The sequence below is a fragment of the Coregonus lavaretus genome (assembly GCF_964263955.1).
Source record: "Coregonus lavaretus genome assembly, chromosome: 10".
Classification (NCBI taxonomy): Eukaryota; Metazoa; Chordata; class Actinopteri; order Salmoniformes; family Salmonidae; genus Coregonus; species Coregonus lavaretus.
Window position 1 is genome coordinate 14067410 of NC_139997.1, and position 27743 is coordinate 14095152.

The 27743-nt window shown below is 44.0% G+C and overlaps 1 protein-coding gene across 1 annotated transcript in view; it reads left to right on the forward strand.

The window, feature by feature from the left end:
• The window catches only part of LOC311136498 (poly [ADP-ribose] polymerase tankyrase-1-like), a 117701-nt gene that overhangs the window by 69809 nt on the left and 20149 nt on the right, over positions 1 to 27743 (forward strand). Inside the window, exons 6-13 of the mRNA XM_084170645.1 lie at positions 21715 to 21809; positions 22021 to 22087; positions 23073 to 23259; positions 23477 to 23598; positions 23735 to 23826; positions 23935 to 24013; positions 25771 to 25942; positions 26274 to 26353. Coding sequence (XP_084026771.1) covers positions 21715 to 21809; positions 22021 to 22087; positions 23073 to 23259; positions 23477 to 23598; positions 23735 to 23826; positions 23935 to 24013; positions 25771 to 25942; positions 26274 to 26353 — 894 coding nt within the window. The remainder of the gene's footprint in view (positions 1 to 21714; positions 21810 to 22020; positions 22088 to 23072; positions 23260 to 23476; positions 23599 to 23734; positions 23827 to 23934; positions 24014 to 25770; positions 25943 to 26273; positions 26354 to 27743) is intronic.

A 27743-nucleotide genomic window follows, 5' to 3' on the forward strand; every position in this document is an offset into this window, starting at 1 on the left:
GGGTACGAGGTATCTGAGGTAGATATGTACAGGAAGGTAGGGTAAAGTGACTAGGCATCAGGATAGATAATACGAGTAGGAATAACACACCTCAGGAAGCTGCTCAGTATTCAAGAGAGCCTGTCTACATGTGAGGAGCACAGCAGACACATGGTCGTGAACACTGGCTTCTTAATTTACCTCAACAACCTGCTTCCAACCAGTCCCTTCAACGCCTCTGGGAACAGTGGGATGTGCTGAGGGTGAATGAACTGGGCCCGTCTCCATCCTCACCTTCTTTTCTATTTCATCATGAACATCAGAGGCCTCCTTTATAAACCGTGCGTACGTACAAAATAGACCCCAAAACATGCGTGCGTCATTTTTCACGCAAAAGTTGGCATTTATAAAAACGGAACTTGACGTGAAACTTTAGCCCATGCATACGCACAATTTCTAGTGGTTGAAGTATTGCATTTCAAGAAAGCAAGTAGATTAGTATTTTGTGCAAATGGGGGATATGATGGACATGCTTATTCATAACAATAAACAGGTTAATAAGAAGATGCAAGTGTTTGCCCTTAGTGAGAATAGAGAAAATATATTTAGTTTATCTTTGCATTTTAAAGTAATTTGAAAAAAAGCATCTATTTCCTAGGATATTATTTATTTCATTTCTATGATCGCTGCATAATAAATACCTCACATTTTCTGTGCTGGTTTCATACTCACGAGGTAGCATAGGCCTACAACAAGGATACTATTCGTCCCCTCTCTCATTTAATTGGACCCACTTCACAGTAGTAAATAGATAAGCTAGTTCATTTGCTCTATGCCATCCGATCCGGAGCGCCGTTTATTAACAGTGGAACATACGGTTGTAAGTTACTTCTGAAGCTTAAGTCTGAATACTGTAATTTCACATTTATCGAGTAGACTATTGCATTTATACACAATCCATCTTTTCTTAACCATTGCAGAATAAATTCTTCACCTTTTCTGGCCATGATGGGTTCATATTCCCGAAGTAGCCATAGCCTACAACAGATTTCCATACGCATCACCTCATTTAATTCGGCTTACAGTGAGGGAAAAAAGTATTTTGTACGTTTGCCCACTGACAAAGACATGATCAGTCTATAATTTTAATGGTAGGTTTATTTGAACAGTGAGAGACAGAATAACAACAACAAAATCCAGAGAAACGCATGTCAAAAATTTTATGAATTGATTTGCATTTTAATGAGGGAAATAAGTATTTGACCCCTCTGCAAAACATGACTTAATACTTGGTGGCAAAACCCTTGTTGGCAATCACAGAGGTCAGACGGTTCTTGTAGTTGGCCACCAGGTTTGCACACATCTCAGGAGGGATTTTGTTCCACTCCTCTTTGCAGATCTTCTCCAAGTCATTAAGGTTTCAAGGCTGACGTTTGGCAACTCGAACCTTCAGCTCCCTCCACAGATTTTCTATGGTGTTAAGGTCTGGAGACTGGCTAGGCCACTCCAGGACCTTAATGTGCTTCTTCTTGAGCCACTCCTTTGTTGCCTTGGCTGTGTGTTTTGGGTCATTGTCATGCTGGAATACCCATCCACGACCCATTTTCAATGCCCTGGCTAAGGGAAGGAGGTTCTCACCCAAGATTTGACGGTACATGGCCCTGTCCATCGTCCCTTTGATGCAGTGAAGTTGTCCTGTCCCCTTAGCAGAAAAACAGCCCCAAAGCATAATGTTTCCACCTCCATGGATGACGGTGGGGATGGTGTTCTTGGGGTCATAGGCAGCATTCCTCCTCCTCCAAACACAGCGAGTTGAGTTGATGCCAAAGAGCTCGATTTTGGTCTCATCTGACCACAACACTTTCACCCAGTTCTCCTCTGAATCATTCAGATGTTCATTGGCAAACTTCAGACTGGCCTGTATATGTGCTTTATTGAGCAGGGGGACCTTGCGGGCGCTGCAGGATTTCAGTCCTTCACGGCGTAGTGTGTTACCAATTGCTTTCTTGGTGACTATGGTCCCAGCTGCCTTGAGATCATTGACAAGATCCTCCCGTGTAGTTCTGGGCTGATTCCTCACTGTTCTCATGATCATTGCAACGCCACCAGGTGAGATCTTGTATGGCGCCCCAGGCCGAGGGAGATTGACAGTTTATTTTGTGTTTCTTCCATTTGCGAATAATCGCACCAACTGTTGTCACCTTCTCACCAAGCTGCTTGGCGATGGTCTTGTCGCCCATCCCAGCCTTGTGTAGGTCTACAATCTTGTCCCTGACATCCTTGGAGAGCTATTTGGTCTTGGCCATGGTGGAGAGTTTGGAATCTGATTGATTGATTGCTTCTGTGGACAGGTGTCTTTTATACAGGTAACAAACTGAGATTAGGAGCACTCCCTTTAAGAGTGTGCTCCTAATCTCAGCTCGTTACCTGTTTAAAAGACACCTGGGAGCCAGAAATCTTTCTGATTGAGAGGGGGTCAAATACTTATTTCCCTCATTAAAATGCAAATCAATTTATAACATTTTTGACATGCGTTTTTCTGGATTTTTTTGTTGTTATTCTGTCTCTCACTGTTCAAATAAACCTACCATTAAAATTATAGACTGATCATTTCTTTGTCAGTGGGCAAACGTACAAAATCAGCAGGGGATCAAATACTTTTTTCCCTCACTGTTTTAGATAGGCTATTATTTCAAGTATTTTGCTCTATGAATAAGATAGGGAGAGTGGTTTATAACACAGTAGAATTTAACAGGTGAACAAACAGTTTATCTTTTGCATTGGAGTGTGTATAGCTACCACGGTAAGTAGACAATGTTTTAGAATTCGGGCAGTGCAGCATAGGTTAGAGGACGAGGTAAATGCAAAACATTAGGCCCTTTTTAAATTCCAACGGTCGGTTTACAGGTCCACAGCAATTTGCAATTATTCTCTTTCATAATATTTTGGTCTGTCAGATAGCATAAGGCCTACAGCAAATGTCACTGCAAAAGTTTAACATTCTGCCATCAAACCTCCAAAGACATTTGATCAAGTCTGCTATTGCTATTTCCTTTAGAAAACTGCCTTGGCCTAGTTTCAGGGCGGGGCTGATTTATAACGGTAAACATGCATATGTATGGCGTGAGCCAAGTTTATGAATCTAATTTTTTTTGTACGTGCGCAGTCTTTTCAGAAATGGCGCAGATATTTAGTGTGAAATGTATGCAACGGTTATTAATGAGGCCCCAGGGCTAACCATTATACCCTCTGCATTCTGGAGCTGCCTTCGAAGTGACATCCTCCTCCGCATATCGTACCACGGGGAAATGAGAGAGAGGGCGTCTAGAAGAATTGCTTTGTTAAAGTGGGCTTTAGAATTTAGATGGATGGCATCTGACGCTGAGGATGAATCACTGGATTAGTTAACTGACTCACTTGTGTGATGGGTAGCTGGGATCTCTGGATGTCTCTGCGTGACAGAAGCTAGACTACGCAATCACACAAGTGTTTGTTACTGATTCAGTCTAGCCTAATCAGTTAATCAACTGGTTCACGCTGTCCTATTAAAGATGTTTGTCAGATTATCATTTCTCTGATGGCACTTATGCTTAATCCTTTAGCCTAGTGGGGCATGTAGCCTAGTGGGGGCTGCAGGTAGAGTGGTTAGAGTGTTGGGCCGGTAACCGAAAGGTTGCTAGTTTGAATCCTCAAGCCGACTAGGGGGGAGAAACTGCCGATCTGCCGTTGAGCAAGGCACCTTTGAGCATGGCTGATCCCATGCCGTGACCCCACTTTCCGAGGGTGGGATATGCAAAAAGCACATTTCCATTTCACCACACACTGTACAGGTTACACATTTGTACATGTGTGAAACAGGACAAATATAAGCACCACCTATTTTACCTATAATAGTCATAATTAGCTGGTGACTGCCTGGGTAATTAAGGGTCATCAAGTATTATTATTAGGGTTAGGGGAAAATAGGATTTTGAATGGGAATCAATTGTTGGTCCTCAAGTATAGTAAGACATAGGTGTGCGTGTACAGCATTTGAAACAGCGTTTCTGTAATACCAATCTCCCTCATTACGCTATCTTGCCTGCTTTACCAGGATTTAATTTGGAAGTTTGGAGTAAGAGAGCGTGTGTGTACGAGAAAGAGGCTTAGTGTATGTCTGTGTGTGAGGCAAGAGGCTGAGTGTGTGTGTGTGTTTGATTAGGAACGGTGAGTGCGTGGCGTCGGGTGGGTCAGGATGATGGAAAGCCCAGGAGTGCAGAACGTTATTAACGTGGTATGGCTCGACGCGGCAGCTCGATGGAGAGCATTTTCAAGATGCCTTCACAAAAAAAATCACTTACTGGAGTTTTCACCACACGTGCAGTGTAGCAATGAATCACACCTCAAATGTTTCACTGAGCCACAATTGACCTTTACCTCTTTTCCTTTTTTTTTTCTAAATGTTTCTCATTTTTTTCTTTATTCCTCGTTGGTACGTTGTGTAAGAAAGAGGGAATGTGGTAGAAAGAGTGCTAATGTAGTGGTATGTGTACTGCAGGACCTCCCTGAGACGGGGTCGGTAATATGGAGGGTTTTGACTCATTTCATCCGTCCGCGAAAGCAGTCAGGCAAGCAAATAGAGGGTTGTTTTTGTTGTGGTTCATGGCATAGATAGTCGGTAACACCACTACTGATGAATAGAGTCCTTATTTCACTGAGCTGATTTTTCCAGCCACATAGTTTCCAATTAGCACATGCCTACCAGGGGGAGACGGTGCACTTCTCAATTCTCTCTGTGTACTATGTACAGACTGCCTGTTAGCCTCCGACTCACTGAACACACACTTTTCTATTAAGATTTTTTATCACAACTACCAGCAGAATTACCACTTCCACTCTGCTATCACATCAGCAGAGGTAGGCTCTGATTTCTCTGGTGTGGTAATATTTACTTGACACATTTATGGCGTAAACATAAAGAGTATCTATAGCTGGTGTGAGTGTTAGAATTGGACTGGGAATAGAGTCTGCGGCCAATGCTGAAAGTGTTATTTTCAACCCAATACACACTAGCAGCTGTGTACGTTTTCTACTCAGGGATTCTGAGCTTCTTTTGACCTTTGTGTGGTTTTAATCATGCACTGATGTTATCGAGCCACCTCAAGGTTCTAAAGAGCAACTGCTCCGCAGGCGGATGTTATTTCTAAAATGTTCTCGATCTATGTTTTGATCATATTTTTTTATAACACATTTAGACCGCCTGCTCAGCTCTCTCCCACTCCTTCCTGGCTCTGTCTTCTGTCTGAGTCTAGCTGTAATGGGAATAGAAGGTGTCAGAAGTAAAGTGTGGCACATCTAACTAGAACATCAAAGACCTAACGATTAGGGAGTCGCTCTGTAGCCCTCATCAAAGACTCTTGTTTAAATTTTGATCATATTTCTGGATCAAAAGATCTGTCTTGGTGTGGGAAGACTACCCTCGCCCATGCTTAGGATGTCTCTGTCGGTTTACAATGGGAAAACGGACAGTTTAAATATGTGGTTATATTATGTTGATGTTTTCTGAATATATATATACAGTGGGGGAAAAAAGTATTTAGTCAGCCACCAATTGTGCAAGTTCTCCCACTTAAAAAGATTAGAGAGGCCTGTAATTTTCATCATAGGTACACGTCAACTATGACAGACAAATTGAGAGAAAAAAAATCCAGAAAATCACATTGTAGGATTTTTAATGAATTTATTTGCAAATTATGGTGGAAAATACAGTGGGGAGAACAAGTATTTGATACACTGCCGATTTTGCAGGTTTTCCTACTTACAAAGCATGTAGAGGTCTGTAATTTTTATCATAGGTACACTTCAACTGTGAGAGACGGAATCTAAAACAAAAATCCAGAAAATCACATTGTATGATTTTTAAGTAATTAATTTGCATATTATTGCATGACATAAGTATTTGATACATCAGAAAAGCAGAACTTAATATTTGGTACAGAAACCTTTGTTTGCAATTACAGAGATCATACGTTTCCTGTAGGTCTTGACCAGGTTTGCACACACTGCAGCAGGGATTTTGGCCCACTCCTCGATACAGACCTTCTCCAGATCCTTCAGGTTTCGGGGCTGTCGCTGGGCAATACGGACTTTCAGCTCCCTCCAAAGATTTTCTATTGGGTTCAGGTCTGGAGACTGGCTAGGCCACTCCAGGACCTTGAGATGCTTCTTACAGAGCCACTCCTTAGTTGCCCTGGCTGTGTGTTTCGGGTCGTTGTCATGCTGGAAGAATCCAGCCACGACTCATCTTCAATGCTCTTACTGAGGGAAGGAGGTTGTTGGCCAAGATCTCGCGATACATGGCCCCATTCATCCTCCCCTCAATACGGTGCAGTCGTCCTGTCCCCTTTGCAGAAAAGCATCCCCAAAGAATGATGTTTCCACCTCCATGCTTCACGGTTGGAATGGTGTTCTTGGGGTTGTACTCATCCTTCTTCTTCCTCCAAACACGGCGAGTGGAGTTTAGACCAAAAAGCTCTATTTTTGTCTCATCAGACCACATTACCTTCTCCCATTCCTCCTCTGGATCATCCAGATGGTCATTGGCAAACTTCAGACGGGCCAGGACATGCTCTGGCTTGAGCAGGGGGACCTTGCGTGCGCTGCAGGATTTTAATCCATGACGGCGTAGTGTGTTACTAATGGTTTTCTTTGAGACTGTGGTCCCAACTCTCTTCAGGTCATTGACCAGGTCCTGCCGTGTAGTTCTGGGCTGATCTCTCACCTTCCTCATGATTATTGATGCCCCACGAGGTGAGATCTTGCATGGAGCCCCAGACCGAGGGTGATTGACTGTCATCTTGAACTTCTTCCATTTTCTAATAATTGCGCCAACAGTTGTTGCCTTCTCACCAAGCTGCTTGCCTATTGTCCTGTAGCCCATCCCAGCCTTGTGCAGGTCTACAATGTTATCCCTGATGTCCTTACACAGCTCTCTGGTCTTGGCCATTGTGGAGAGGTTGGAGTCTGTTTGATTGAGTGTGTGGACAGGTGTCTTTTATACAGGTAACGAGTTCAAACAGGTGCAGTTAATACAGGTAATGAGTGGAGAACAGGAGGGCTTCTTAAAGAAAAATTAACAGGTCTGTGAGAGCCGGAATTCTTACTGGTTGGTAGGTGATCAAATACTTATGTCATGCAATAAAATGCAAATGTATTACTTAAAAATCATACAATGTAATTTGCTGGATTTTTGTTTTAGATTCCGTCTCTCACAGTTGAAGTGTACCTATGATAAAAAATTACAGACCTCTACATGCTTTGTAAGTAGGAAAACCTGCAAAATCGGCAGTGTATCAAATACTTGTTCTCCCCACTGTAAGTATTTGGTCACCTACAAACAAGCAAGATTTCTGGCTCTCACAGACCTGTAACTTCTTATTTAAGAGGCTCCTCTGTCCTCCACTCGTTACCTGTATTAATGGCACCTGTTTGAACTTGTTATCAGTATAAAAGACACCTGTCCACAACCTCAAACAGTCACACTCCAAACTCCACTATGGCCAAGACCAAAGAGCTGTCAAAGGACACCAGAAACAAAATTGTAGACCTGCACCAGGCTGGGAAGACTGAATCTGCAATAGGTAAGCAGCTTGGTTTGAAGAAATCAACTGTGGGAGCAATTATTAGGAAATGGAAGACATACAAGACCACTGATAATCTCCCTCGATCTGGGGCTCCACGCAAGATCTCACCCTGTGGGGTCAAAATGATCACAAGAACAGTGAGCAAAAATCCCAGAACCACACGGGGGGACCTAGTGAATGACCTGCAGAGAGCTGGGACCAAAGTAACAAAGCCTACCATCAGTAACACACTACACCGCCAGGGACTCAAATCCTGCAGTGCCAGACGTGTCCCCCTGCTTAAGCCAGTACATGTCCAGGCCCGTCTGAAGTTTGCTAGAGTGCATTTGGATGATCCAGAAGAGGATTGGGAGAATGTCATATGGTCAGATGAAACCAAAATAGAACTTTTTGGTAAAAACTCAACTCGTCATGTTTGGAGGACAAAGAATGCTGAGTTGCATCCAAAGAACACCATACCTACTGTGAAGCATGGGGGTGGAAACATCATGCTTTGGGGCTGTTTTTCTGCAAAGGGACCAGGACAACTGATCCGTGTAAAGGAAAGAATGAATGGGGCCATGTATCGTGAGATTTTGAGTGAAAACCTCCTTCCATCAGCAAGGGCATTGAAGATGAAACGTGGCTGGGTCTTTCAGCATGACAATGATCCCAAACACACCGCCCGGGCAACGAAGGAGTGGCTTCGTAAGAAGCATTTCAAGGTCCTGGAGTGGCCTAGCCAGTCTCCAGATTTCAACCCCATAGAAAATATTTGGTGGGAGTTGAAAGTCCGTGTTGCCCAGCGACAGCCCCAAAACATCACTGCTCCAGAGGAGATCTGCATGGAGGAATGGTCCAAAATACCAGCAACAGTGTGTGAAAACGTTGTGAAGACTGACAGAAAACGTTTGACCTGTGTCATTGCCAACAAAGGGTATATAACAAAGTATTGAGAAACTTTTGTTATTGACCAAATACTTATTTTCCACCATAATTTGCAAATAAATTCATAAAAAATCCTACAATGTGATTTTCTGGATTTCTTTTTCTCATTTTGTCTGTCATAGTTGACGTGTACCTATGATGAAAATTACAGGCCTCTCTCATCTTTTTAAGTGGGAGAACTTGCACAATTGGTGGCTGACTAAATACTATTTTTCCCCACTGTATATATATACAGCGGAGTCACTCACCACCTTCCGGAGACATTTGAAACCCCACCTCTTTAAGGAATACCTGGGATAGGATAAAGTAATCCTTCTACCCCCCCCCCCCCCCCCCCCCCTTTACTCCAACCCACCCCCACCCCCCAAAAAAATATAAAAACATTTTTTTAAAGAAAAATAAAAAATCACATTGTAAAGTGGTTATCCCACTGGCTGTAAGGTGAATGCACCTATTTGTAAGTCGCTCTGGATAAGAGCGTCTGCTAAATGATGTAAATGTATATATACACAGTGAGCGCCATAATTCATTGGACAGTGACCATGTTTTTGTTATTTTGGTTCTGTACTCTAGCACTTTGAGTTTGAAAGGATACAATGACAATGAGGGTGAAGTGCAGACTGTCAGCTTTAATATGAGGGTATTTTCATACATATCGGATGAACCGTTTAGAAATGACAGCACCTTTTGTACATGGTCCCCCCATTTTAAGGTACTACAAGTATTTGTTCAATTGGCTTCACAGATATGTGTCGTTAGGCAGGTGTATTAATTTGTGTCGTTAGTGAATGCAGGAGAGCTGTTGATGAATAGTATTGATTCTAGACTTTGCTATTGCCTTTGGAGGTTGTTGTTGGGGTGTGACAACATGAGGAAGACAGCAGTGTCGATGCAAATGAGACTGGCCGTCATAAGGCTCAGAAATGAAAATCAATCAATTAGGAACATTGCAAAAACCCTGGCCATGCCCAAGTCAACAGTTTGGTTTAACATTAACAAGAAAAAAACAACCGGTGAACTCAATTATGTCAAAAGACCCGGTAGCCGAGGAAGACCACTGTAGTGGATGACCGGAGAATACTCTCTATGGTGAAGAAAACCCCCCTGACAACAGCCCAACAGATCAAAAACACTCTCCAGGATGCAGGTGTAGATGTGTCAAAGTCTACCATAAGTAGAAGACTACACCAGCAGGACTACAGAGGGTACACTACAAGATGCAAACCACTGATAAGCCTAAAGAACAGAAAGGCGAGATTACAGTTTGCTTAAAAGCACCTAAAAGAGCCCCAAGAGTTCTGGAAAAAAACTATTGTGGACAGATGAGACAAAGATTAACATGTACCAGAGTGATGGAAAGAGGAAAGTGTGGAGAAAAAAAATAAATGCCCATGATCCAAAGCATACGACCTCATCCGTGAAACATGGTGGAGGGGGTGTTATGGCTTGGGCCTGTATGGCTGCCAGTGGAACAGGCTCACTTGTCTTCATCGATGATGTGACTGCAGACAGAAGTAGAACAATGAATTCTGAAGTCTACAGAAATATTTTATCTGCTCAGATAAAACCAAATTCCTCCAAACTCATTGGACGGCACTTCATCATGCAACAAGACAATGACCCTAAACATACTGCTAGAGCAACGAAGGGGTTTTTTATGGCCAAAAAGTGGAAAATCCTTGACTCGCCGAGTCAATCACCGGATCTGAATCCAATTGAACATGCATTTTACATGCTGAAGAGGAGACTGAAGGCAATAAGTCCCCGAAACAAGCAGGAACTGACTGATGGCTGCAGTACAGGCCTGGCAGAGCATCACCAGGGAAGATACCCAGCGATGTCGATGCATCGCAGACTTCAAGCAGTCATTGCATGCAAAGGATATGAGACCACATATTAACAATGATTACTTTATTATACATTATCTTAAACTGTCCAATGTTTTTTGATGCCCGAATATGGGGGGGGACCATGTACAAAAGCTTCTATAATTTCTAAACGGTTCATCCGATATGTATGAAAATTCCCTCAAATTAAAGCTGACAGTCTGCACTTCACCCTCATTGTCATTGTATCCTTTCAAACTCAAAGTGCTAGAGTACAGAACCAAAAGAACAAACAAATGGTCACTGTCCAATGAATTATGGTGCTCACTGTATGTGTGTGTGTATATATATATATATATATATATATATATATATATATATATATATATATATATATATATATATATATATATATATATATATATATATATATATATATATATATATATATATATATACAGTGCTATGAAAAAGTATTTGCTCCCTTTCTAATTTTCTCAACTTTTGCATATTTGTAATACTGAATGTTATCAGATCTTCAACCAAAACCTAATATTAGATAAAGGGAACATAAGTGAACAAATAACACAACAATTACATATTTATTTCATTTATTTCATAAACAAAGTTATGCAACACCCAATTCCCCTGTGTGAAAAAGTAATTGCCCCCTTACACTCAATAACTGGTTGTGCCACCTTTAGCTGCAATGACTCCAACCAAATGCTTCCTGTAGTTGTTGATCAGTCTCTCACGTCGCTGTGGAGGAATTTTGGCCCACTCTTCCATGCAGAACTGCTTTAACTCAGTGACATGTGGGTTTTCAAGCATGAACTGCTCGTTTCAAGTCCTGCCACAACATCTCAATTGGGATTAGGTCTGGACTTTGACTAGACCATTCCAAAACTTCCAATTTGTTGCTTTTTAGCAATTTTCATGTAGACTTGATTGTGTGTTTTGGATCATTGTCTTGCTGCATGACCCAGCTGTGCTTCAGCTTCAGCTCACAGACAGATGGTCTGACATTCTCCTGTAGAGTTCTGATACAGAGCAGAATTCATGGTTCCTTCTATTAAGGCAAGTCGTCCAGGTCCTGAGGCAGCAAAGCATCCCCAAACCATCACACCACCACCACCATGCTTGACCTTTGGTATGATGTTCTTACTGTGGAATGCAGTGTTTGGTTTTCGCCAGGCATAATGGGACCCATCTCTTCCAAAAAGTTGACTCAAGTTTGCCAAAAAGCACCTGGATGATCATCAAGACTCTTGGAAGAACTTTCTATGGACCGATGATTCAAAAGTATAACTTTTTGGACGACATGGTTCCAGTAATGGAGTTGTGGCAAAATGGCTTAAGGACAACAAAGTCAAGGTATTGGAGTGGCCATCACAAAGCCCTGACCTCAATCCTATAGAAAATATGTGGGCAGAACTGAAAAAGCATGTGCGAGCAAGGAGGCCTACAAACCTGACTCAGTTACACTAGCTCTGTCAGGAGGAATGGGCCAAAATTCACCCAACTTATTGTGGGAAGCTTGTGGAAGGCTACCCAAAACGTTTGACCCAAGTTAAACAATTTAAAGGCAATGCTACCAAATACTAATTGAGTGTATGTAAACTTCTGACCCACTGGGAATGTGATGAAAGAAATAAAAGCTTAAATAAATCATTCCCTCTACTATTATTCTGTCATTTCACATTCTTAAAATAAAGTGGTGATCCTAACTGACCTAAGACAGGGAATTTTTACTTGGATTAAATGTCAGGAATTGTGAAAAACTGAGTTTAAATGTATTTGGCTAAGGTGTATGTAAACTTCCGACTTCAACTGTATATACACTGAGTATACCTAACATTAGGAACACCTTCCTAATATTGCCCTCAGAACAGCCTCAATTCATCGGGGCATGGACTCTACAAGGTGTCGAAAGCGTTCCACAGGGATGCTGGCCCATGTAGACTCCAATGCTTCCCACAGTTGTGTCAAGTTGGCAGGATGTCCTTTGGGTGGTGGACCTTTCTTGATACACACGGGAAACTGTTGAGCGTGAAAAACCCAGCAGCGTTGCGGTTCTTGACACAAACCTGTGCGCCTGGCACCTACCAGTAATGGAGTTGTGGCAAAATGGCTTAAGGACAACAAAGTCAAGGTATTGGAGTGGCCATCACAAAGCCCTGACCTCAATCCTATAGAAAATGTGTGGGCAGAACTGAAAAAGCATGTGCGAGCCAGGAGGCCTACAAACCTGACTCAGTTACACCAGCTCTGTCAGAAGGAATGGGCCAAAATTCACCCAACTTATTGTGGGAAGCTTGTGGAAGGCTACCCAAAACGTTTGACCCAAGTTAAACAATGTAAAGGCAATGCTACCAAATACTAATTGAGTGTATGTAAACTTCTGACCCACTGGGAATGTGATGAAAGAAATAAAAGCTTAAATAAATCATTCTCTATACTATTATTCTGACATTTCACATTCTTAAAATAAAGTGGTGATCCTAACTGACCTAAGACAGGGAATTTTTACTTGGATTAAATGTCAGGAATTGTGAAAAACTGAGTTTAAATGTACTTGGCTAAGGTGTATGTAAACTTCCGACTTCAACTGTATATACACTGAGTATACCAAACATTAGGAACACCTTCCTAATATTGCCCTCAGAACAGCCTCAATTCGTCGGGGCATGGACTCTACAAGGTGTCGAAAGCGTTCCACAGGCATGCTGGCCCATGTAGACTCCAATGCTTCCCACAGTTGTGTCAAATTGGCAGGATGTCCTTTGGGTGGCACTTAAACATTTTGTCTTGCCCATTCACCCTATGAATGGCACACATACACAATCCATGTCTCAAAGCTTAAAATTAGTTTAACCTCCCCTTCATCTACACTGATTGAAGTGAATTTAACAAGTGACATCAGTAAGGGATCACAGCTAGAGCTAGGGCATGACATTTTGTCAGCCGGTTATTGTCATGCAAAAGACTGCCGGTCTCACGGTAATTGACCGTTAATTAACATAAACACGTTTAGTATCTCCAGGCCTGCAAGCATACAAGCTCCATACAAGCTGCATACAAGCTCCATACAAGCTGCATACAAGCTCCATACAAGCTGCATACAAGCTCCATGGCATAGGCTGTAGGATTGTTTGTTTAGCTGACAAGATATGCTTTTAAGTTCCATGCCATTATTTTATATTATATGATTTTATAGTAAGAAGAATATAATTTAACTTAGCTGAATAAAATAGAAAGGGTTATTTCCCATTCCGGAGCTTGTGCGCATATGAAGTGGCTATGTTTAGCATAAAAGTGATCATTTGAAACAGGTCCTATATGCTAGATTTAGAGTTATTTGGCAACTTTAGTTGTGAATTATACAAACCTTAGAATGTCTTAGAAATCAAAACATATATGGGCTGCATGATGCGACCTATAGACTATTGATTTGAGAAAGTAGCAAAAAAAGCTTATGCTCTGTTTCTTGCCTCAGGCTGCACAGCTCTTCTCTCATCAAGTGATCATATTTTCACCCATCAGACTATTCTCAATTTTACCTTGTCTTTGTAAAATTAGTTTTGAGTTAGAATGGCACATTATCAAATGGGCAGGAACAGGAACAGGGGAAAAAATACATGTCATCTGTGTGCACTCGAATAGCGAATGGAAGCTGCGCTCTTTCCCACGCGGTCCGTTTTTCAATGATGACAGGTAGGCTACTTCGGTTTTGTAGCGGAGCATGTGCTTAATATGAGCAGCTGAAAAATAAATATAAGAACACTTATTTCACTCCACGCATCAACCACAGTTTGAGGAGCATGCTCTCGCTGCGCGACAGGTGATATTCCACCCTAACTCTGTATGCCATAAACTCTCCAACCCTGTTCCTGCAGCTAACCAGTGCTTCATTTGGGAAACCAAGTGAAATCTGTTTGGGAACATAAATACTAACATGTTTTCGCAACAAAACATATTTTACTAAACTGTTGAAAGCCCCTCTGCACGCTCAATAAATGAATAAAGGAGAGAGAGGAGATGGAAACGCATGGTGGTGAGATATTCTGTACAGCTGAAGGTAATGTGTGACCAAATTAATTATGAAAATATAAACAATTCCCTATTACTAGGCTATTCAAAATCGCCCTGCACAATCAATGAACCAACTGCATCGCCTAGGGTTATACGTTCTCTCCCAGACTCGTGGATCGACATTTTGGAGCATAAGGTAACCAGTCCATCCAGTATGCATAATAATACAGTCCACCCTTAAAGGCAATTACTCAAATTTGTTTAATTTTGGAGTATAGGCTAGTCCAATTATGTACCAAAGACATCTTAAATCAGTTTTGTTGTATGTTTGTCAGCCATGTGTAATATGCGGTAGACTATGTATTGTATAATGGCACAATCATAATTTTAAATCAGGTTATTTTTTGGGCTTGGGCTCATAAGCCTATGTGTATGCATAAGCTCTAATATGTTTATGGGTGTTTTGAATTAATCATCACCTTAGAAAACTGTTCATTTCGTTGTGTTAGGCTTTGAAACAACATCCACAATGACCATGTTTTCCACTCAGTTTCAACCTGCTGTTGAACTTCTTCAAATTGAGCATCACAATGAGGTGAGTTTTAAAAGCATGATACTGTTTTGATGATAAGTGTTGTTTGGGATTTTTGATTGCATTTGCATCGATGCCAGTGGTTAGAGGGACAATAGAGCCTTGACTACCAGGCCATTAGGACCTGATGGTCGTTAGCGAGTTGGGTACTACCAAAGCACATCCAACGGTCACATGGAATTTTACTGCGGTCATGACTCTTGACTGCCGGTGTGGCGGTAATACGGTCACCGCAACAGCCCTAATCATAGCTTTCACCTGGATTCACCTGGTCAGTCTGTCATGGAAAGAGCAGGTGTTCTTAATGGTTTGTTAACTCGGTGTGTATTATGTGCAGTGTGAGTCTTTATGTATAGGTGTAGGCAGTGCACCCATCCCCCTGGCCCTGTTGTGGTCTGCCTCATTATCACAGTGTCCCGTGTATATGCAGTAGAAGCAGCACCTTCCATAGGGGTAGAGGGAGGGGCTGGGTCTGGGGCTGGGTCTGGGCCGTATATCTCCCCCAGCAGTGAGCCGTCAGCAGAGTAGAGGAGAGGCCTAATGTGAATTGATCCAGCCCTCCTGCTACCAGGCAGAGGAAGAGGGGGTGCTCCTCCGATTTGTTTGGCTAACGTTTGTGTTCGCTCTATGTTTGGCCAACGTTTGTGTTCGCTCTGTTTGGCCAACGTTTGTGTTCGCTCTATGTTTGGCCAACGTTTGTGTTCGCTCTGTTTGGCCAACGTTTGTGTTCGCTCTATGTTTGGCCAACGTTTGTGTTCGCTCTGTTTGGCCAACGTTTGTGTTCGCTCTATGTTTGGCCAACGTTTGTGTTCGCTCTGTTTGGCCAACGTTTGTGTTCGCTCTGTTTGGCCAACGTTTGTGTTCGCCTGCCTCCCCTCGGACTGGGCTGTTTACTCTATCCCCTGGAACATGACATAAAGAGAGTCACCCTCTCCCTCCCCAGGGTTAAGCCTAATGATGCATGGTTATCTCAGTGGAGAGGGAGGTTCTCTATAGGTTGGTTCACTCGGCCAAACCTCCAACTGTACCGTTTTCATGGTAGTTATAGCATGCACTGCCACCATGGCAACAGCTTACCAGTCACTGTTGGCATGGTTACAGGTTACAATTCTGTAAAGGGAGAGTGAGAGACGGAAGGAGAAAGGAGAGAAAAAGGAATGGAGCTGCTATGTGCTTGCTGATGAAAGTAATAGCAAAGGAAGGAATTAGAGCTTTCCAACAACCCCCTCGTCTCCCCTCTCACCCCCCCCCTCTCCCCTCTCAACCCAGTCCCTCCCTCCTCCCCCCTCTCACCCTCCCATCCTCCCCCCTCTCACCCTCCCATCCTCCCCCCTCTCACCCTCCCATCCTCCCCCCTCTCATCCTTCCATCCTCCCCCTCTCACCCTCCCATCCTCTCCCCTCTCACCCTCCCATCCTCTCCCCTCTCACCCCAGTCCCTCCTCTTCCCTCTCACCCCAGTCACTCCTCTCCTCTCCCCTCTCACCCATCACTCCTCTCCTCTCCCTTCTCACCCCAGTCACTCCTCTCCTCTCCCCTCTCACCCCCGCCCTCCTCTCCTCTCCCCTCTCACCCCCGCCCTCCTCTCCTCTCCCCTCTCACCCCCGCCCTCCTCTCCTCTCCCCTCTCACCCCCGCCCTCCTCTCTCCTCAACCCATTTCCTCCTCTCACCCTAGTCCTTCCTCTCCTCTTCCCTCTGTGAAGCTCTTTGTGTTCCTGTGCTGGAGAGAGAGGTGTGTTTACACATGCATGATGCAGTCACACATAATAGCTACTTGCTAGTGATCTGATCACTCTCCCAGTGTGGAGTGGAGGTGGTGGACTACTTTAACCCTATCAGTCCCGAGACCCCAGCTAAATCTGCTTGTTCAGCCCTTATATTTAGCCTCACAATTAAGTGTTGTACCATTTTCTTTTCAGGACAACCAGGTCTATAAGTAGAACACAAAACAATTTGACATACAGTTGCATTCATAAGTTTTATTGACAAATGTCAATGAAAAGTACCGTAATGTTTGTTCAGTGGGAAATTAATATCCAACTAGTCAGTGACAACTGTTTGGAGTTTGTGACAGCAACTATGTGAGCTTATTACAGCATTATAGACACTAGGTCCTTGGATTTCCTATGATCTTCTAATTAGGAGAACCCCTTACCTTCTAACGACTCTTGTGTAGCTTGTGAGTGCCATATAGCAAAATGTGTGCTCATGAGTCTCAGCTTTTCATAGATAGCTTTTAATAGTTTGTAGCTCAAACCATTCTGACGTTTTTGTAAAAAGACCCGACCCCTTCAGGATCCTCCGTTGTCTCACAAACACTGCTCTAACTCAGACCCTTTTAATCACACAGACTAATGGTTGGTACCAGAAGAAATAGACGAATCCAATGGTACAAACAAGAAGTCTGTAGCTCAAACACACAATGTTTAAAAGGGGTTGGAAGTCCAAATCACGCCGGCAACGTGGTGGGACTAATTGGGTTAACCGGCAGGTAACAGTTCAAAGGGCATGGAAATATAGTACACACAGACTACTCATGTACTCTAACCCAGTGGATCCCAACCTTATTTCAACCGTGGCACACCTTGATGGGATAAGAAATTCTGCGGCACACCTAAAATATCCCTATTAATTTATTTAGTTGTAATGACCTCCATCTCATCTGATCCATACTGCAAATCATCTATTTTCTGTGACAAATATTATATATATTTTTTAGCTCCGGTAAAATAGGTATTTCGTTTTGAACTGAGCTGGAGACGAGGGGTTTTCTGCATTGTAAAGGTGCGACCACGGACACAAAGCCATGCTCCGTTTGTTTCTATGGCAGAGGCTGTGGTTCAGCTAAGCCTAATCAGACTTGCCAGTGCTAGTGGTTCTCGCAGGCGAAGTCAAATAATGATGCGCGCCCCTCAAATGATACAGATAACAACAGGCTTAGCGTACTGGACTTGAAACAATGATACAGATGTAACCATGTGCCATCCAATGTATTATCTGAGCGGCACTGGTGCTGCCAAGTCAAAATTGAATGTGCATTCCACAGGTCACGTTTATAAGTGAGTTCTTTAAAAAAAATCTAGATTAGGAAACGTTTTGCGGCACGCTTAAGAGTTCCTCAAGGCACACCGCGGCACACCGGTTGAAAACCTCTCTCCTTCTCTCCCTGACTCACTACTGTACCTATCCCCAAAGGCTGGGAGACAAAAGGTCGTCCTGCCACATCCATCTTCTCTCGCTCTCTCGCTTTTTATTTCTCTCTCCCCCTCTCCAGGTCTACCGGGAAATGGAACAGTGCTTTATACCATCACAGATGTCCCCTTCAAAACACTTAAGATTTTAAAATGGATATGCTCTGTGTTATCACGTTGGGGCCAGCATGCAGTTCCTCTAACTATCTGGATCACTTCAGTACATCATGTTCTGAATGGAAACTGTCCTTAATATCCGTAGGGGACAGTACATTATTTGAGGAAAGGAGAGGGTAGTGAGTGGACTGTGGTAGTGGACTAGACACTCTAAAGGGGAAGCAGGTTTGTAATAATTTCCAGTCAGCTGTTTAACAGAGAAAAGCTTTGTGTCTGAAAGCAGATGAAACATTACCCTGTCTTGTCCATGTGCTATGTTAGTGATTGCAGAGGGAGCGAGAGGGACCAGTACTTACTTATTTTTAACAACAGGGTTTGTTATTGTTATTATTATTTTGTTGTAGTGATTGGATATAAAGCCGGTGGGATGCTCTTATCTCTCACTAGGCTGACTCCCCCTCCTCCCTATCTCCCCCTCTCCCCTCTCCCCTCCTCCCCCTCTCCTTTCCTCCCGCCCCTCCGGGGTGACAGATTGACGGGCGGAACCTAAGCGTTTGAGCCCAACCTCGGCTACAACTGTGTCGCCATGGTGATGCAGCCCTGTGCTGCGTTGAATTTGTAATATTCCTGGGGCGAGACACACAACCCAATAAAAACAAACTGGCAGACAAGGGAAAACTGTTAATGAAAAATTCAGCTTTTAGTGCAGACGAAACAGAGTGAAAGAAAGCATTCTGTCAGCATGGTGTGTGAATCATACCAACAAGTTTGAGAATAATGGCATGTTGTAACTGGGATAAATAGCCTAGTCTCTGGTCTAGCCAGTGGTATGGGATGCATCTAAAATACTGACATCATAAACTGTCTTTTGGGTGAGTTTCAATGTGTTTATTTTGTAAATAGCTGTTTTGTTGTTATATCAGACTTTCATATAATGGTTTATTATTTTTTCCTTGTAAAATAAGGACGTGCATGATACTGGTTTCCACTGCGGCCCTAGTTCCGAGGTTCTACAATGGCTTTTGTGGTTCTATAGCAGTCTTGTACTGAAATCCACAGAATGACTGTAAGCGTCTGCTAAATGGCATATTAATACATATGACTCACAGCTGTCATGTTGAAGAGAGGTGTAGTGTTGCATCCTATGATTACTAACATACAACAGCTCTGCTCTGCCACGTTTCGCTGATTCATCCTTCCTGTCCCGTCCCGTCCCAGACCCCTGTCCCGTCCGGCTCACGTAGCCTAGGTTATCTATCTGGGGGTAGAACAGAACAGGGCTGTCTGGTGCAGAACCGAGTGGAAAAGGGGAGACCGGATGATCAACAACCATGTCGCCTCCCTCCTGATCCTGCTCAAATGTCCTGTAAATGTTATGGTTGCTAACGTCAGTCTCCTGCACATCTCACCCGACCTTTTGTCTCTAAAAGTTATAGTGCAGACACGCTGTTCTGTTCCCAACAACTTATTCAACAAATTATAAACACCTAAAAGTAGGAATCAACTAGGCCTGCTCAGTTGAATTTAAAAATGTAGATTAAAATCTGCATTGACTTCTTCTAGCTTGGAATACCAACATGATGCTATCATTATATCATTTTTGTTTTTGTTTTCCTTTTTTTGTTCTGTTTTACTTGTGGTTCTGGCGACATTGTCTATCAGTCGACATCTCAAAAAATGCTGGTAAGTTATTTTCAAACAGCTCTAAGATTGATGCACTCCTTTTGATTTTTTTTGGGGGGGGGGTTTGGTTTATGATTTTATCAGTTAAGCTGACTCTTGACTCCTTGTGCACATTTGGAGCCTTGGCCTTCTTGTTGGTCACATTTCATCCACCCACTAAACCTCCCATTGGGTCCTGGGTTAAGGTTATGATTTGGGGAGGAGGTGAGTTTGGGTCAGGATAAAGAACCCTGGGATACGTACCCACTTCTGTGTTCCTGATTTCACCTTATTGCCTGCTTATTACCGGGGCCAACATACTTCCCCTCACTCTGTCTGCACCTGCTCCTGTAATGCCATACTGTGACGTCACCCTGCCATCCTATAGCTTGAGTTACACCTTTTGTCCTTGTTTTGGACTCGGTCGTTGTCTACTTTGCTGTTGTAATTATAAGGTGCATGTGACGAAAGCTTGTTTTTTTTTGCATTTTGGTAATTTTGTCCAAACCAAATAAGAGTTGTAAATTATCTATGGGTGGACAATTTACACAGTTCCTTATTAATTGTGTAATCAGTGGAAAGCAGGAAAAAATGTAAATGTTTGTTGTGCACTCTTCATTGGCACGTTTTGTCTCATTATTTTGTTCACTATTCTCCAGTCATACTTTTTCCTCACCTGGAAAGTATATCTGAAGGGGAATGGGGTCCTTTTTCCTGCTACCTCTTAATTCACTGTCTGGTTGTGACACATTTATTTAGTCTCTGATACCCACTCAATGCACGGTCGCTAGACTAACTCCTGTCTCTGGGAATTACATTGACTGCTCATCTGTGTTCTGTTGATAGAACTCCAATACTGCGGTCTCTGCCATGATGTTTCCTTTTCTCTTGAGCTCCTCCTTCAGTTTGTTGTTTCGTCTGTGTTTGATTGAAATCAGCCACTGCTTCTTCACAACAAACGTAGCTAGCTAAATTTCACGATTTACCAGAATCACAGTTGTAGGACAGCCCAAAAAAAAACAGGCACCGAAGCACCAATTTCTTGTGTTGTGTTGGCAGCAGCCAGCTCTAGCTGACTCTGAAATGTAGAGCACTCTGCTCAAGCAGAGACAGCTGAGAGAGGCTTTCACATGGCTGCTCTGAGGGAAGCCATTGATTCACATTTTTGGTCCAGCTTGAGTTGGCAGTTCCCTAATTGCACTAATTATTTTCAATGAGGTGATGTAATCTATTTGACTATTCAGTGGGAAGACAGAGTCTGTGAGATGAGATGCACATCATTTAGGTTGCGCGTGCGGACACACCCACACAGCCTCCGTCTGGAAATCAATAACCAAAGACAAGCGAGTAAATCTGAAAGGATATAAAAGCAGTCATGTAGCCCAGGCTAGCCCACTGGTTTTTCGCCTGAAGTATTAACTATAATGATCCCAATGATACTTTCCTCCCAGATCAGCTCTTTATGTTGCTAACTCTCTGGTTCAGAGCTCATTGCAGTTCTGTTTCAGTGAACCTCCTCCGGATAAATGTTCCATCCTCCTGAGTCCACTCCTCCCCATCTGGGATCTCCCATCAACCTCTCTCCCCAGAGAGACACTCTCATATATATGCTAGCACTGAGGAGCGGTGCTAACGCGCTTTAAGTGTGGTAATGGGCATCCAGCTCCTGCTCTTGCCCAGTAGGAGGTGTTTTGTCAGTTAGAAAGTGTAGTCTGAGATGTCCTTGTCTTATTCTGATCATTCTCTCTCTCCTTTCTCTCCTGTAGTCCACCCCTCTCCACCTGGCAGCAGGGTACAACCGGGTCAGAATAGTACAGCTCCTACTACAGCACGGTGCCGACGTACATGCAAAGGACAAAGGGTAAGTGTGTTCGTTGTTTGCGTGTGCTTTAGGGTGAATGTTACGTTGGCATGTCCCCCCCCCCCCAATGTTTCTGGAATGTTGAGTTCACACTTTGCTCAGGCACTTCATTGACCTCCTTACCTAATTAACTGAGTTGTTAATTACACAGATATACAACGTCTGTTTTGTATGTGAAATAATGTTGTCTATGCGGGCTCCTCTCCCTCAGGGGTCTGGTTCCTCTCCATAATGCCTGTTCATATGGTCACTACGAAGTCACAGAGCTTCTGCTGAAGGTAAGAAACTCAGCATTTCTCCTTGTCTCTGCTGCTTTGTGTGTATACTGGTATGCTTGTTATGGTGTGGCTATGAAACTCATTTGGTAGAGCATGGAGCTTGTCACGCCAGGGTAGTGGGTTCGATTCCTGGGATCACCCATACTTAAAATGTATACACGCATGACTGTAAGTCGCTTTGGATAAAAGCGTCTGCTAAATGGGCCCCGTGTAGCTCAGTTGGTAGAGCATGGCGCTTGCAACGCCAGGGTTGTGGGTTCGATTCCCACGAGGGGCCAGTATGAAAAATGTATGCACTCACTTAACTGTATGTCGCTCTGGATAAGACCGTCTGCTAAATGACTAAAATGTAAATGTAAATGTCATATATTATTATATATTATGAAAGTGAGAATCCTTTAGCACAGAGTCTATAGAGACCTCAAATTCAACTCTGGACCACAAAGCCAGTTCCACTGGGGGGTTTTTTCTCCGTTGTTCCCCTCTAACCAGGGACTGATTTTTGCCCTAATAATCAGGTAGAACAGAAAACCAGCAGGCTCCAGACCTCGTAGGGTAAGAGTTGAATACCCCTGGTATAGAGGGTCCTGAGAAAGCCTTTATTTTGTCAGGTGTTTTCAGAGGGATTCTTAGCAGCTCTGTCACTGTCTGAAAAATCTGTCTGGGTTCCTTTGACAGAACACTCAGACAAACGTACTTTTTACACTTCCTCTCTGAGTTGGTCTTTAAGCTGAAGTCTCAGGACTGACTGGCTAGTCTAAGGGAAGCCCTCATCACTCACCTGATGTTTGATGTCAGATATCACGTCAGTGCTGCTGTAACACCTGGGTTGTGACACCTCAACGAAAAGTTCAGCGTAATCTTTGCTCTTATTGGACTAGTTCAGGTTTCAAAACATTGTTGCAAAAATATATTTTCACCTACCTGCCACTTTCTTTCCTTTACAATATCGATCGCGTCTAACAGCCCTCTCTGTTTCCTGTAGCATGGAGCGTGTGTTAACGCCATGGACCTGTGGCAGTTCACCCCTCTCCACGAGGCTGCCTCGAAGAACCGCGTGGAGGTGTGTTCTCTGCTGCTGAGCCACGGGGCCGACCCCTCCCTGGTCAACTGTCACGGGAAGAGCGCTGTGGACATGGCCCCCACCCCGGAGCTTAAAGAGAGACTCACTTGTGAGAACAGCATCTTCTCTCTCTCACTCACACACACACACATACACACAAACACACTGACACAAACACACACACTGACACACAGGCTCACACAATACACTCACATGCATACAAACATGGTCACACTGGCGTTATAGTTTGTCCTTCCAGTAAAATGTTTTGGGTTGTGTGTGTAACTGTTTGGATGACATCATCTTTCTCTCTGCCCTGTGTGTAGATGAGTTTAAGGGTCACTCCCTGCTCCAGGCAGCGCGGGAGGCAGACATGGCCAAGGCCAAGAAGACCCTCGCTCTAGAGATCATCAACTTCAAACACCCACAGACCCACGAGACGGCACTGGTGAGACATACACACCTCACACACACCACTCACACACACACCACATACACACACACCACTCACACACAGCACACACACACACACCACACACACCACACAGGGCTACAGTGTTAAATGAACTCCTTTTGTGTTGCAGCACTGTTCAGTGGCCTCTCCTCACCCCAAGCGGAAGCAGGTCACAGAGCTGCTGTTACGTAAAGGTGCCAACGTCAATGAGAAGAACAAGGAGTGAGTGTCTTCCTGTTTACCTGACCTCTGTCTGACCTCTTTCTGAACTCATCCCCTAACCACTTTCATGTCATGACTATGTGGACTCAAACCTGTGTGTCTCTGCAGCTTCATGACTCCCCTACACGTGGCTGCTGAGAGGGCACACAATGACATCATGGAGGTGTTACAGAAACATGGAGCGAAGGTACAGTATTCCCCTCACCCATCCTCAGCCATCCATCCCTTCACCCATCCTCAGCCATCATCCCTTCACCCATCCTCAGCCATCATCCCTTTACCCATCCATCCCTTCACCCATCCTCAGCCATCTATCCCTTCAGCCATCCATCCCTTCACCCATCCTCAGCCATCATCCCTTCACCCATCCTCAGCCATCCATCCCTTCACCCATCCTCAGCCATCCATCCCTTCACCCATCCTCAGCCATCATCCCTTCACCCATCCATCCCTTCACCCATCCATCCCTTCACCCATCCTCTCTACTGGTCTTGCTACTTGTACCAGCAAAGACGGTCAGGTTCAATGGGAAACACCTAATCAAGAGTGTAAATCTGAGCCATTTGAGTGAACTCAGACCCTGGGAGGCATGATGTTTCTCTAACTGACTACCTAAAGGCAGAGAGATCGGTCTCCCCAGTGTCCGGGTGGCAATCTGAAGTTGCCTGTTTTGGAGCTGAATCGCTTTTAGTATTACTTAATGCACCGACAGGACGGACAGCGGGAAAAGACTGTCTGGCCAATCAACGGTCTGGTTCTGAGAGCTCCATCAGATAAGAATGACCTGATGGATGGAGTGTTCAGAGCCTGCCATTCCCTGAAGATCTCACCTTAACAGGATGTCCTTCTCTGATGCAGGCCTGGGGCAAGACACACACCAGTTCTACGCTGTTTAAAAGCCAGACAGCCACTAAAGAGAATCCTCTTGATACCTTTCCTTGATAGAGTTATTTCAATAGCGGGAGTGTTGTATGTTTTATATTGCTTTCTAAAGAAACATGGCGGAGACAGACATAAGAGAGGCTCTTTGGTGCTTTTGACAGCAGCGTTCGTTGAGCAGCTATCCAGAAAAGAGAAGCCTCTACACACAGTGGCACTTTAACTGTCATGTCTGGCTTGTCCTTTCAAAGTCACGAGTGCAGGTAGCTATCCCCCACAGAGACCCAGCACTACTTAGCTGGGTAGGGAGCATGACAGAGGGAACAGACATCCAAAGTAAACAGTATTCACCTCACCCATCCATCCCTTCAGCCATCCATCCCTTAACCCATCCTCAGCCATCCATCCCTTCACCCATCCTCAGCCATACATCCCTTCACCCATCCTCAGCCATCCAAAGTAAACAGCTGTGCGTGCCTGACTGCCTGCCTGGCTGAGCAGTTAACAAACACAGTCGAGCAGAGCCTAGTATTGGAGTTTTGCTGCTGCGCTCAGATCAGTGTCTCTGTGGGGAGCTGTGCTGTGTGTTGTTCCAAGCAGAGCCTCCCCTTTCATTGGAGTTGTACGATTTGTAATTCATCGAAATGAGGACATCCCAGGAGCTAAGAGAAACTAAAACGGTGCTGAATAAATACAAGTCTGTCAGGAAGCAAACTCAGACATGCACACACTTTTAGACACTTGTGCAGGCAGACAAGCATACATTTACACACGTATACATTTACACACATACAAATGCACTAGACCTCCCAAAAACACACACACACACAAAATGGATGTGCACACAAACACACACAGACACACACAGACACAATAGCACACACTTCCACACTATCTCTCCCAGTTCCTGCTCAGGGCTGATAGTCTCTGAAGAGCTCTAGTAGCTTTGGGGGCTCATCTGATTAATTAATGTTTGTGTTCGTTTCAAAACGGGGAAATTCACTCTCACAGCACATCTCAATCCCCACAACCCCTCTCCTCACTCACTTATTCCCTCACTCCCAGATGAATGCGCTGGACACCCTGGGCCAGACGGCCCTGCACCGTGCTGCCATGGCAGGACACCTCCAGACCTGCAGATTGCTGCTGAGCTACGGCGCAGACGCCTCCATCCTCTCACTACAGGGATTCACTGCCTCACAGATGGGCAACGAGGCCGTGCAGCAGATACTCAGTGGTACAGAGAGAGAGGGAGAGAGACAGCAAGAGAGAGAATATATGTGTATGCTTGCGTTTGTGTGTGCCTGACTGAATATGTGTGGATCAGTGGAGGCTGCTGAGGGGAGGACGGCTCATAATAATGGCTGGAAAGGAGCTAATGGAATGGCATCAAACACATGGAAACCACGTGTTTGATGTATTTGATACCATTCCACTGATTCCGCTCCAGCCATTACCACGAGCCTGTCCTCCCTAATGAAGGTGCCACCAGCCTCCTGTGGTGTGTGTTGGGATAGCTTTATCCCCTCTCCATTCTCTTCAGACAGGCTTCTTTTTTTCTCCACCAGAAAATGTTCCAGTGAGGAACTCTGATGTAGACTATCAACTCCTGGAGGTAGCTAAAGCTGGAGACCTGGACACTGTGAAGGTAGGATTCTCATTTAAGTGTGTGTGCGTGCGTCTGTGTGGTCCTTACTAGCTGGCATAGCTAGCTGACTCACAAGAAAAAGAAGGCTAATACACAAGCTTACATGACATGCACAGGACCCGTTGATATGGAAACTGTTATTTGATTTTCTACTACTCCTTGTCTTGGTGTGTGAACTCACTGGACTGCTTCGCCTTCAACTCACAACCTGCACTCAGGGGTAGACGTAACATAGTAAAGGTAATTCCGGGACACTCCAATTAGTATGATATGTTATGTTTCGTATGATATGTATTAATTTGTGGATATCCATCATCCATTTCTTATGATACAGTGGCTTGTGAAAGTATTCACCCCCCTTGGCATTTTTCCTATTTTGTTTTACTCTCACAGCACAGCTCAATCCCCACAACCCCTCTCATCACTCACTCATTCCCTCACTCCCAGATGAATGCGCTGGACACACCTTACAACCTGGAATTAAAATGTTTTTTTTGGGGGGGGTTGTATCATTTGATTTACAGAACATGCCTACCACTTTGAAGATGCAAAATATTTTTTATTGTAAAAAACAAGAAATAAGACAAAAAAACAGAACTTGAGCGTGCGTAACTATTCACCCCCCCAAAGTCAATACTTTGTAGAGACACCTTTTGCAGCAATTACAGCTGCAAGTCTCTTGTGGTATGTCTATAAGCTTGGCACATCTAGCCACTGGGATTTTTGCCCATTCTTCAAGGCAAAACTGCTCCAGCTCCTTCAAGTTGGATGGGTTCCGCTGGTGTACAGCAATCTTTAAGTAATACCACAGATTCTCAATTGGATTGAGGTCTGGGCTTTGACTAGGCCATTCCAAGACATTTAAATGTTTCCCCTTAAACCACTCGAGTGTTGCTTTAGCAGTATGCGGCTTTGACTAGGCCATTCCAAGACATTTAAATGTTTCCCCTTAAACCACTCGAGTGTTGCTTTAGCAGTATGCTTAGGGTCATTGTCCTGCTGGAAGGTGAACCTCCGTCCCAGTCTCAAATCTCTGGAAGACTGAAACAGGTTTCCCTCAAGAATTTCCCTGTATTTAGCGCCATCCATCATTCCTTCAATTCTGACCAGTTTCCCAGTCCCTGCCGATGGAAAACATCCCCACAGCATGATGCTGCCACCACCATGCTTCACTGTGGGGATGGTGTTCTCGGGGTGATGAGAGGTGTTGGGTTTGCGCCAGATATAGCGTTTTCCTTGATGGCCAAAAAGCTACATTTTAGTTTCATCTGACCAGAGTACCTTCTTCCATATGTTTGGGGAGTCTCCCACATGCCTTTTGGCGAACACCAAACATGTTTGCTTATTTTTTTCTTTAAGCAATGGCTTTTTTCTGGCCACTCTTCGGTAA